Source organism: Balaenoptera borealis (genome assembly GCF_965194805.1).
Source record: "Balaenoptera borealis genome assembly, chromosome: 8".
Lineage (NCBI taxonomy): Eukaryota > Metazoa > Chordata > Mammalia > Artiodactyla > Balaenopteridae > Balaenoptera > Balaenoptera borealis.
This window is the reverse complement of record NC_138865.1, coordinates 47,884,058-47,896,339: the sequence shown is the minus strand read 5'-3', so window position 1 is coordinate 47,896,339 and position 12,282 is coordinate 47,884,058. Positions and strand designations below refer to the sequence as shown.

The window sequence follows — 12,282 nt, the reverse complement described above, 5'->3', positions numbered from 1 at the left end:
ACATTGTTGAATCACTTTATATAAATATAACACAGAAAAACAATCACATTCTTGAGGTAAGAAATCACCAAAGGGATAACAAAGAAATTCTGAAATAAAAATGAAAGTTTTTAACTTACTGACTAACTAAATCAGATCCCATCTTAGAGCCATCATCTGCCTCTTCTTCCATATCAGAGTCCATACCATTGTCACCTTATGAATGACATAAAAAAAATAGAAAGCATGCTCATAGAATGTCAGAGTGATTTAATCATTATACAGAAAGTGTCATGTATAAAGTGACGATTAAAAAACTTGAGAGTTGCTGAAAGATGACATTTTTAATTGCTTATATTTAAAATGCCTTATTAGGTATTTGTCATTGCCTTCCCTTTATCTATTTTATAAATGTACAAAATATATATAAGCAAGAATGTGTGTACATATAATACTTACAAACTATACACACATGTATACATCTATTACCATTTTACATTTAAAAAAGATGTTATCTCTGGAAATTGAAATCCTCCATTTTTTTGTTCCTTCTCTTGTAATGCTAATGCTAATATCCTTGTAGAGTCCAAAAAGAAAAGCTTTAAAATCCAAAATTCTACAGGTAATATATACAAAGAAGAGTCTTACTTCAGGCAGACAGATAAATGTTGGCAATTCTTCTAACTCTGCATTTGGGACTTATTAGAGCAGAAATGGTATTCAACAGATAATTAAAAGCAGTAAGAATATAAAGCAGAAAATTTTAAAATATTTTAAGAGAAGGCTTTGCCTTCTCAATAAGTAATTTTTTTACAGCATTTTGGGTAAACATTTTTTATTTCATTTTTTTATTGTGCACAAACTTAATGTTCTTACCTACACAACTGATTTGGAGAAACCATACATACATCAAAAAGTCCATTCCTGAGATGCTATTCTGATATGTAAACTATATTTCTGTACAGAGGTAAAAATACTCAGTGATTACCCCATAATAAAATTAAAGTAACAGTCAAGTTAAAAAAAAAACAACAAAAAAAAGAATACCTCAGGATTTATGCTAAGTATAGTATTAAGCACTAAGTTACCAGAAGGTAGAAATACGTATTCTTACCCTCAAGAATCTTCAAGATTTTTTTTTCAGACAGGAGCTCTAACTGTTCCTGGCACAGTTTTTTAATTTCTTCTATTGAACAGTTCTAAAGAAAATGACATTTTAAAAAATGCATTTATATAACACAGCACCAATGTAAACTAGAAAACAGCAACCATTTAAAAAAAGAAAGTCTGCTAAGCAAAATCCTACAGTAAAACAAATTAAAAGTCACATAAATTTTTTTCTGGGATGAAATGTGAAGACCTGCCAGTTAACATGTAAACATTATAATTTATAGAGTTTTGATTTGGATATATAAAGTCATGTTTATTATGAAAGAACAAACTGAAGAATAAGTAGGTGCCCAGATATTCTTAATAGCAGCCTACTTATGTTAGGTAATACCTCTAAAGGCTTAAATATTCAAGTCCTAGTTCCATACATCTTAGATATATATGATGTTGGGCTTAATTTGTCCACGGCCTTTTTTCCACATCTGTAAAATTAGAATACCATGTATTTCCCTGAATAATTTTCAGAGATAAATATATGAAAACATTTATGAATTTAATGAAATATAGGCTATTACCAACTATCATTGCATACTGTTACACAGCAGTACACTACTTCTTAAAGCACCAGAAAGAATCAGTATACCTCTAACTTAGTTACTTAAACTGCCTGTATTTAATAGAATAATTTCCAGAAGGTCAAAAAATTCCTTACCTAAATATAGTAAAGTACCCTATTTCTTCCTGGCAAATTTTTAAATAGACAAAGCCATTTACGGTTCTACAAAATCCCTTCTTTATATCTTTTTGAAGTAGCTCATATTAGTTGAAAACATCCAATTATAATTTCCATTAAGTAAAATGATTGCTATAAAAAAAGTGTTTGTATATTTCTGTATATGTGGATAGCCTGATAATGTATGTAATGAAGTACCTTTAACACATCAGGAAGCATCTTCTGTAACTTCTTCTCTCCTATGATACAGAAACACTGCTGAAGCATTTCTTTTTTGTCTGATATATAGAAACTAACTGGTTTTAATGCCACAGTCAGGTCTAATCCACCTTCTTCAAGGTCACTGTGCTCTGCCAAGAATAACTCTTTTTCCAGAGTTGGCAAAAGATATTTGGCTTCCTAAAATTAAAAGAGATAAAGAACCATTAAACAATAGAAATATGTCTATAATGTCATACATTTTCATTTAATAAAATCTTCGTTAAACATTTCCAAATTCTTTTTTTGCACAAATTATTTATTTAAAACCATAGGAAAGATTATTTAATTGCTCAGTATTCTTTGAAGTTACTCTCCACTCTGTAATTATCAATAAATTGAGAAAAAGTGAAGAGATAATATCTTAGGACACACAAATGAAAATATACTCAATACTGAATGATTTCCTACAATTTTAGACTTGTGGAATACGATATTCCTCCAGTAGACAATTCACCCAAGAATTTTATGTATGCGTTGTCATTCTTCTTAATTCATAAAAAGAAATGGGATAGCAGCAAAAATGTTATAAACCACAAATATTATATAATAAAGTATCATTGCTTACCAGAAGCTATTGTCATTTTTTAAAATAAAGATTTCTTTTTTAAAAATATTTATTTATTTATTTATTTATTTTTGGTGGCATTGGGTCTTAGTTACAGCACACGGGCTCTGTAGTTTGCAGCGCGCAGGCTCTCTAGTTGAGGCGCATGGGCTCAGTAGTTGCAGGCTTAGTTGCCCCGCGGCATGTGGGATCTTGGTTCCTCAACCAGGGATCGAACCCGCGTCCCCTGCATTGGAAGATGGATTCTCAGCCACTGGGCCACCAGGGAAGTCTCTATCATTTTAAAAACTGTTATATATCTAATGATATTCAAAGCAGGCAAGTAATTTAAGACATTTCAATCAATTTTACCTCCTATCTCCCAAATCTATCCAGTCTCTCCAAATCTACTGCCATAATCCTGATCCAAGGTACCATCCTCTTTTTGCCTAGATTATCTGTAGCACTTAACTGGACTCCCTACATCTAATCTGAGGTCTTGCCAATCTGTTTTGTATACTGTCACCAAAATGGATTTTATAAAATGCACATATACTCATCCTTCCTATTTACTGATATAAGCTGTCAATGACTTCCCACTGTTCTTAGGGTAATATAGTCTATTAGGTCCTTCACACTCATTGTGTTCCAAACACAACGACCTTGTCTGAACTACTCAAACATAAGGTGTTCTCCCTTCATTTCATACAGGCAGGGCTTTTGTACACACTGTTCTTCTGTCTAGGAGAGTCTTTCTTCCCCACTTCCCCATCACTCTATACTCCCAAGATCAACAAACTCAGGTATCAATTTAAAAGTCATTTCCCCAGGAAAATCCCTAACTATATTATTCAAGTAGGTTTCCTTTTTATACTTTCTAATGCAATTGTTTAAAATGCAGTTTAAAAACAGGCTAATTTTAAAGAATACTATGATAATTACACTGAAAAAGCAAAGGTTAGCTCTTGTTCTAACTGCTCACAAAGCAATTCAGGTGTTAGCAAGGATGTAAAGGAACTGAACTCCCATAGAGTGCTAGTAGGAATATAAAATAGTGCAGCTGGTTTGGAAAACGGTTTGTAGCTCCTTATAAAGTTGCCATATGATGCAGAAATTTCATTCCTGGATATATATCCAAAAGAAATGTAACCATAATTACACAGAAACTGCACAGAAACTGGCACACAAATGCTCACAGCAGCATTATGCATAATAGCGAAAAGTTGGAAACAATCCAAATGTCTATCAATTGATAAATGAAAAAATTAAATGTGGTACTAGCCACACAATGAAATATTATTCAGCTACAAAAAGAAATGAAGTACTGATATGTGTTAAAACATGGGCAGACTCTGAAATAAAAATATGCTAGGTGAGAGAAGCCAGGCACAAAAGATCACATATGATTCTATTCATATAAAATGCCCAGAACAGGGAAATTTATAAGTCTATAGAGGGGACTTCCCTGGTGGCTCAGTGGTTAAGAATCTGCCTGCCAATGCAGGGAACACGGGTTCGAGCCCTGGTCTGGGAAGATCCCGCATGCCGCAGAGCAACTAAGCCCGTGTGCCACAACTACGGAGCCTGCGTTCTAGAACCGCAGCCACAACTACTGAAGCCGGCACGCCCTAGAGCCCGTGCTCCGCAACAAGAGAAGCCACCACAATGAGACGCCCACACATCGCAACAAAGAGTAGCCCCGCTCGCCACAACTAGAGAAAGCCCGCGCGCAGCCACGAAGACCCAACGCAGCCAAAAAAAAAAAATCTACAGAGATAGAAAGTAGATTAGTGATTGCCTAGGGATGGAATGGGTGTATGGGTGTAGGGGTAGTAGGGATGACAGCTAAAAATTACACATAGGGTTTCTTCTGAGGATGCTGAAAATATTTTAAAATTGACCACAGTGATGGTTGCACCACTCTGTGACTATACTCAAAAACCAGTGAACTGTATACTTGAAATTAGTAAATTGTACGGTATGTGAATTATATCTCTATAAAGCTGTTAACAACAACAATAGGGAATGCAATACACAACAAATATTATGGCACTATTGGAGTTTTGCGATGTTCTCTACATGCCTAATATATAATGACTTCTTTTTTTCTTTTACAAATACAGTTACTTCTCATGAGAAGTACAGTTTAGTTCTGTATGCAAATGCTTATAGAATCTTTATTATTGGTCTCCCCATAATAATAAAGAGTACTAAAGACATGTACACTATTTAAGATAAGAATGGTGATATCCAAAACTGAATCTAAAAGGGGTGGAAAAAATGCGTAGATCTATAACTATTGAAGAATTTGGGGAAAAAAAGATGGCGGTTAAGGGAAAAAACACTACCCCTAGAAAAATCCACCAGACCCCGATAGCTGTATGGTCCAACAGTCAAGTTCCAACATATCTTTGAGAAAAAGATATAAACTACTCTGGAACACACCAAAAAAAATGCAAAGCTTTCCCAACTCAATCCATAAGGCTACCATAACCCTGATACCAAAACAAGACAGGATAACTACAAAAATAAAAACAATAAGCTGATTTAACTTAAGAACATAGGCACAAAAGTAAAAATACTGAATTTCAGCGGAGTACAACAACCAAATCAACAAATCAAATAGTATTTATCCCAAGAATGCTGAGGACAATTCAATATAAGTTAACTTATCAATAAAATTACATAATCAGATTAAGAAGCAAAACTACTGATCACCTCAACAGAATGCCCTAAAGGCATCTGATAAGAACTCTACAACCCTCAGAAAACCACTAATTAAAGAAAATTTCCTTAACTTGATCAAAGGTATCTTTCAGAACCTATGGCAAATACACTTACTGGTGTAAAATTAGAAATGTTTCCACTACAAAAAAGAATGGGAAAAGAATGCCCACTATGAACGCTTGTGTTCAACACTATACTAAAAGCCTTAGATTAAAAAGAAAGAAAAGGACTTCCCTGGTGGCGCAGTGGTTAAGAATCCGCCTGCCAATGCAGGGGACATGGGTTCGAGCCCTGGCCTGGGAAGATCCCACATGCCGCGGAGCAACTAAGCCCGTGTGCCACAACTACTGAGCCTGCGCTCTAGAGCCCGTGAGCCACAACTACTGAGCCTGCGTGCCACAACTACTGAAGCCCGCGCGCCTAGAGCCCGTGCTCAAGAGAAGCCACTGCAATGAGAGGCCCGTGCACCGCAATGAAGAGCAGCCCCCACTCACTGCAACTAGAGAAAGCCTGTGCGCAGCAACGAAGACCCAACACAGCCAAAAATAAATAAATTAAAATTTAAAAAGAACAAAAAATAAGAAATATCAGGGATGAAAAAGAATATATATATGTATATGTATAACTGAAGCACTTTGCTGTACACCTGAAACTAACACAACACTGTAAATCAACTATACTCCAATAAAAAATTAAAATTAAAAAAAATTTTTAAATTAAAAAAAGAATTCAGGGCTGACAAGAGTTAATAAAGAGGCTGCATATCAAACGATTAATGGGGAAGCATAGAGACTTCCATGATTTTCCCTTCATTTCTGTGTTGTATACATTTAAAGTATGTATTCATGCATTTGTTTTCTAATGTAAGCAAACTTTTTTTAAAAAACGTTACTATCTTGCTAGGTCGATGGAGCATAAAGAACATGGCTTTTATAATCAGATATTGCATTCGAATGTAGGCGTTATTAACAAACTGTGACTGTGGGTAGACTTCCTTAACCTCTTTGAGCCTCAATTTTCTCATCTTGTAACGTGGAGGAAGAGAGAAATAAAGCGCGGCTCGCAAGGGCACTGAAGGGTAGTTCCTGACCCATACTTTTCAAGGAGACTGAGGAGACCACAGGAGTGGAAGAAGCCAAAAGCAGTATGAGTCAGACGATCGGTAAATTCGGAAACTTTAAGTTCTAGACGTGGGAGTGTGGGGTTCAAGGGAACTCAGGAGCATGAACTTCAAACACGGGACCCCTTAGGATCGCAGCGCTAACATGAGATACCTCCGGCTCCGCATCCCGCTGCCACATTCCGCTCCTCGCCCACCTTCTTCCGGAAACGCAGCCGCTTCGAGAAGCGGCGAGAAGAGCACGCACGCACCTGCTGCAAGGAGCCGGAGACGCTGGCAGATGAGTCAGTGCTCCTCCGCTTACGGCGCTCACTGCGCTCCACGCTGCTCCCACCCCAGCAGCTGCCGCCGCTCCCACCGCCAGTGACACTTCCACTCAAGCTGGTGTTCCCACAGCAGGTGACGCTCCCGCAGCCGCTGGCGCTCCCGCAACCGCTGGTGCTTCCACTGCCGCCGCTGGCGACGGCGGGAACCGGGTCCGGCGCCGCGAGCGCCGCCGCCGCCTCCTGACCGCTTCGTTTGCGCCGCTTCTCCCGGGAAGACTTCTTCCCAGTCATGATCCCGCCGCTGCAACCATCCGGGGAAATCCCGCCGCTTCTGGATCGACCGAAAGCCTGCCGCAGCAGCTAGCGACGGGCACGGGCGTCGCAGCTTTGACGTCACTTCCGGCCGCATCGCTAACGTCAGGAGTCGTTTCTGGAGGCGGGGCCGGGGCCAATAGCGCTGCCTCCACCAGCCGAGGAGGTAAGCTTCAGTTTGCGGCAGGTGAGCGGCGTGGGTGGTCTTTTGTTGTTTGTTTTCATACCCCTACAAAGGGCCCAAGGCGGAGCATTACAACAGCTCTTTGCCTTATTGACACTGTTTTTCAATCTTTGTCTATATACAATACATAGTAAGGTTAAAGGTATATTGTTTGATTCTCTAATGTCATTTGTCTTTCAATTTTTGTTTGACACTAACAACAATAAAGAAAATTTAAGGGAAATCTCATTATCCTCATCACGTGGATAGATTTTTTTTAATGTATTTTAGGGAGTTGTACAAGAGTAGGGTCTTCTGCTTCTTTGTTTTTCCCATTAACACTACTCTCTGGGCATGATTCCTTTTCGCTCTAAAGGCGCTTGACGCTTGTATTTATTCTTTCTCAATTTATTTAATATTCAAATACTGGCGCTTAGGTTGTTGACAGCCTGGCACATTGTCAGAAAAATGCTGCTATAAATAACTTAAGAAAAAATTTACATTATTTTGTACTCAAAAAAAAGAAATTGATCAAAGGATATCAGCATCTTATTTTTCTTCTATTTAATCGAGTTCCTTTGAAAAAGAAGGGCTGAACCAACTTAGAATGTCATGCATATACTGAAATCTTTTTAAGAATTTGTTCTAACACATGATAATAGTAGTTTTAACTTGTATTCTTGACTTACAATGTTGAATACTTTTCCACTGATTGGAACACTGTTTCCTCATCATCAAGTAGTCCGGTATTGTTTAACCATTTATCTACCAGAATAAGTATAGCGACCTGCTAAATGTAAATTAATTCTTTATGTTGGGGAAAGAGGAGCAGGAATAAAATACTATTGGCATATTAGTGTTGCTACCTTTTCTCTGTTCCTTCTTTCCTCATAAACTGCCGTTTCACACTAGTTCTTGTTTTTTTGAAGGAGAGGAAAACAAGAAGAGTTTAGTAGTGGAGGTGACCAATAAGGAGATCCCAGACCATTTTTTAAAGGGATTTGAGGCAAGAAATGCAAAAGAAAAGGAGCAGTGTGTGAGGGCAGCAATGGAAAAGAATAGAAGAGAATTTAGGGACTATTTCCGGAGATTATGTATTTCCTGCACAGAGTGCATGAGGGACAAGAAAAAGACGAGTGAGTTTTTGAAAATAGATTATGGGTCATAGTTTTATGAATGTTAGCTTTTGTGGGCTGCTGTGTGGGATTTTTGGATCTAAACACAAACCAGGTTTTAAAATCAGAGATCAAGAACACATAAAAAAATGTGTCACCGTTTGGCTTGGGTGGTCTCAGCTGAGGCCTTTAGCCACGGAAGGAAAAAGGTAAGGATAGGGCAACACTAGCTGGGTGGTAGTAATTTTCTAACTTTCATTGAGGTGATAGAAAGCAGTTGAAAAAAGAAACCTCCCTTTGACCACATTCCCTACGTGTCTCAGTCACTCAGCAACTACTTAGTAAGTGCCTAAAACAAACCAGGTTGCAGGGGCAATCCCAGGTCTGGGAAAATAGCTGTCTCCACTCCCCATTCCACCCATATATTTGTCTTCTAAAGTCAATGCTGAGGCCAGGCCCACTGTGCCCTCAGGAGTTCCATATTGGCCTCATTAAGTCTCATGCCTGAAAGGAATGGGAGTATTACAGTATATTCACAGACAGAATAAATACATAAAATCAATAACATGTAATGGTTGTGACCTTGTTACGAACTGAATTATGTTCCTCCAAAATTTATATGTAGAAACCCTAACTAACCCAATATAACTATATTTGGGGTAGGGAGTTTAAGGAGGTAATTAAGCTTAAATGAGGTCATGAGGACAGGGAAAGGGCTTTGACTCATGGTGTGAATATGTCAGAGACATCACAGGTTGGCTGAGAGTCAGTGAGAGGCCATTGTCTATTTAGGTTGAACCATATGAAATTGCCTTTTTTGTAGGTCAAAACTGGTTGAATGGTGACAGTTTCATATGGTTCAACCCAATATTATAGAGCTTAAGAGGGCCAGCACTAAATATTGTTATGAACTTAAAAGCTCTGCAAGCAGATGCAGGACTGCTTTTCTGCCCTGGAACAAATATACGGGAGGGTAGACAGAGATTGGGATTTATATGCCATTTTCATAACTACTCTTCAGCAACCCAGTGAGCATTAATCACAGTGATTGACTAGGGACAGGATGCATTAATGCTGGGGCCAATCAGTACTTCTCTGGAATCTTATAAAGAGACATTAGATGAGAATTTTGCTCTTTCATCTTAAATGATGAAGTATAAGGAAGTTACCTCATAGCTGCTAGTTGTCATGTTCCCTGACCTGGGAAGGATGCTACGAGAATGAGACCAACAAGAGACACTTGCTGGAACAAGACACAGAAAGTCCTAATGGTGTCATTTTTCATCAGTGAGCCAATAATTCTTTTTTTTTTTTTTTTAAGCTGATCTGTTACTTTCTGTCACTTGCAATGTAGAGTCCTAATTAATACAACTTACAACACGTAAGATGTTCCATGAACAGCATTTTTTTCTGCTGCCCCATATCTTTCCTAGAAATATACCCTCCGAGACTATTCAAAAACCCCACCTCCACTCATCTTAACTACATCTAAGGTTTCACTTCTTATTTAAAACCCTTCCAAATCACTTGCATTCTGAACCCTGCTAAGATTAGCCGCTTTTTCCTTTGTAACCTACTGTTCTCCCTACAGAGCAACCAAAACTGTCTACTGCAGGCACTTGCTAATATCTTCTTCAAAATACTGTTAGTTCTCATGAACAGAGGCTGTGTATTACATATCTTTGTAGTCTCAACATATAATACAGTATCTGGCACATGCTAGAAACTCAATGCTTGTTAAACTCTGTACTGAGAAGTTGCAGATCCACACACAGCTTCTTTCTATGTCGCCACTGTGGTAAATGGCATTAATGGCTCCAGGTCTTCACCTCTCTGTATTCATGCCCTTTGCCATGTAATTTGATAATGTCTCCTTCTTCCACTGACTAGAGACATAATTCCTGCAAAGTGGAGTCAGCCATATGACTTAATGAAGCCAAGGGGATATTAGCAGATGTGCAGCAAGCAGTCTCAAAAAAAGCTTGTGCAGTTAGGATGGTCCACTCTTGTGCTTCCACCATCACCATGAAAATTATACACTCAGACTAGCCCATTAGTCCCAGGAGAAAGAGGAGACAAATAGGGCTCAGCTGCCCCAGCTAAGCTATCCAGTCAAGTCCAGAGTAGAGTCACAAATGAGCCTCGCCAGGATCAGCCAAACCCCAAACTTGTAACTCCTGAGCTAAATAAATGCTATCGTTTTTGTTATTGTTTTCTGTGCAGTATTACTGTGGCTATAGTTAACTTATATGCATACTTTCTAGACTCCCCCTGCCCCCTCTTTCCTTGTATTTCTCTGCTAGTTATGAGAAGGACCTTCAACGCTGTTTGATATCAAATGAGTCACTGTTCAATGCTACAGCTGTAGGATGGGTAGATGTGATTCTTATATTCTAACAGAAATGCCTTTATATTTCATGGTGAGGTTCTGTGGCATTATAAAGAAGTGTAAGGATATTTGTGTTTAGAGTTCCAACCAACTGCTTTTATTAAAAAATCATCAGGACACCACCACCCCCTACCACCTACATGGGCACTTTTTCCCCCCATAGCAATAAAATCTAGCATTTTTCTTTTCCTTTTAAATATTCTTTGTACACAGCAGTCACTTTCATTGTTAAAGAAGATGTTAGACTTGGTTAACTTTGAAAGTAATGCTTGATAAACACATTATGTGGCAGATATTTTGCTAGGCTTTTTTTTTTTTTTTTGGCTGCGTTGGGTCTTCATTGCTATGCGCGGGCTTTCTCTAGATGCGGCGAGCGGGGGCTGCTCTTCGTTGCGGTGCGCGGGCTTCTCTTTGCTGTGGCTTTTCTTGTTGCAGAGCATGGGCTCTAGGTGCACAGCCTTCAGTAGTTGGGCTCGCAGGCTCTAGAGCGCAGGCTCAGTAGTTGTGGCGCAGGGGCTTTGTTGCTCCGCGGCATGTGGGATCTTCCCGGACCAGGGCTCGAACCTGTGTCCCCTGCATTGACAGGTGGATTCTTAACCACTGCGCCACCAGGGAAGCCTGTATTTTGCTAGGCTTTTACACAAATATCTTATTCTTCTATTTTATGAAATCTCAATGTAGAGATGTGTAAACTGGGACTGAGGTTAAGCAACTTGCCTTAACTCATTAGTAAGTGGTGGAAATATCACTGAACTATATGGCTTTTTAACTCCAAAGCCAGTACTCTTTTGCTATATTACACTGCATCTCTGGTTGCTCTTACTATTGAAATTTTAAATGATGTAGATGTAAGCAAACATTTCTTGAATTTATTAGTTCCTTTGAGGACACAAGAATGAAAGAAATGTGGTTTGAGGACTTGTTTCAGGCCACCTTTTTCTGCTCTATGTATCAACCTTACATGCCACTACCAACCATCATAGTTGCTATTATGATAAAGTGAAGTGGCTACTACAAATCGAGATTTTCCTCCATATGGATATCCAGTTTTGCCAACATCATTTTTTAAATGTAATTTTGTTGTTGTGTTACTACTGACTTGTCAAAAAAATTTACTTGACCTCTTTCAGTTTCTTCACCTGTAAGATTACTAGCAGTACTTGCCCCATGGAAATAATGGTAAACATAGGAAATAGCATAATGTACTTGCTTAATGCATGCTATTTAGTTTACTTAAATTCATCTGTTCTTTGCAATGCTGCTCAACTGGTTGGTTTTAAATACAGTTGCAAACCATTGAGTAAACATTGCTATATCATATGCCTTAAATGTAGAGTGATGTTATCTCTATCACATCATATCTAATGAAAATATCATTGCCACTTGGACATTATACTTTTCTGATTTATTATAAAGTGTCCAGGAAACCTAGGGTCAAGTTTTAAGTCCCAGGAATTCATCTTAGGCCTAGGATCAATATCAGCCTACCTACTTTACAGAAGTATGTTAGTCAACCTTCTCCTCTAAAACTTCCATTACCCACCTTATTCTGAAGGCTATTTT

At 38.4% G+C, this 12,282-nt stretch overlaps 1 protein-coding gene across 10 annotated transcripts in view; it reads right to left on the bottom strand.

Moving 5' to 3' along the window:
* Positions 1-7,136, bottom strand: part of CAAP1 (caspase activity and apoptosis inhibitor 1) — a 105,953-nt gene extending 98,817 nt beyond the window's left edge. For 9 of the 10 annotated variants that reach the window (XR_014247047.1, XM_082400600.1, XM_082400601.1 and 6 more), the window contains exons 1-4: positions 6,726-7,136; positions 2,021-2,221; positions 1,094-1,178; positions 120-195 (exon numbers count right to left, since the gene is read on the bottom strand). Coding sequence is in view for 9 of the 10 variants with exons in the window: in XM_082400600.1 (XP_082256726.1) it covers positions 120-195; positions 1,094-1,178; positions 2,021-2,221; positions 6,726-7,031 (668 nt within the window). In the remaining variant the exon portion in view is untranslated. Of the gene's footprint in view, positions 1-119; positions 196-1,093; positions 1,179-2,020; positions 2,222-6,628 lie in introns of all 10 variants that reach the window. The other variant, XM_082400599.1, reaches the window with a different exon arrangement.
* Positions 7,137-12,282: the final 5,146 nt, after the last annotated feature.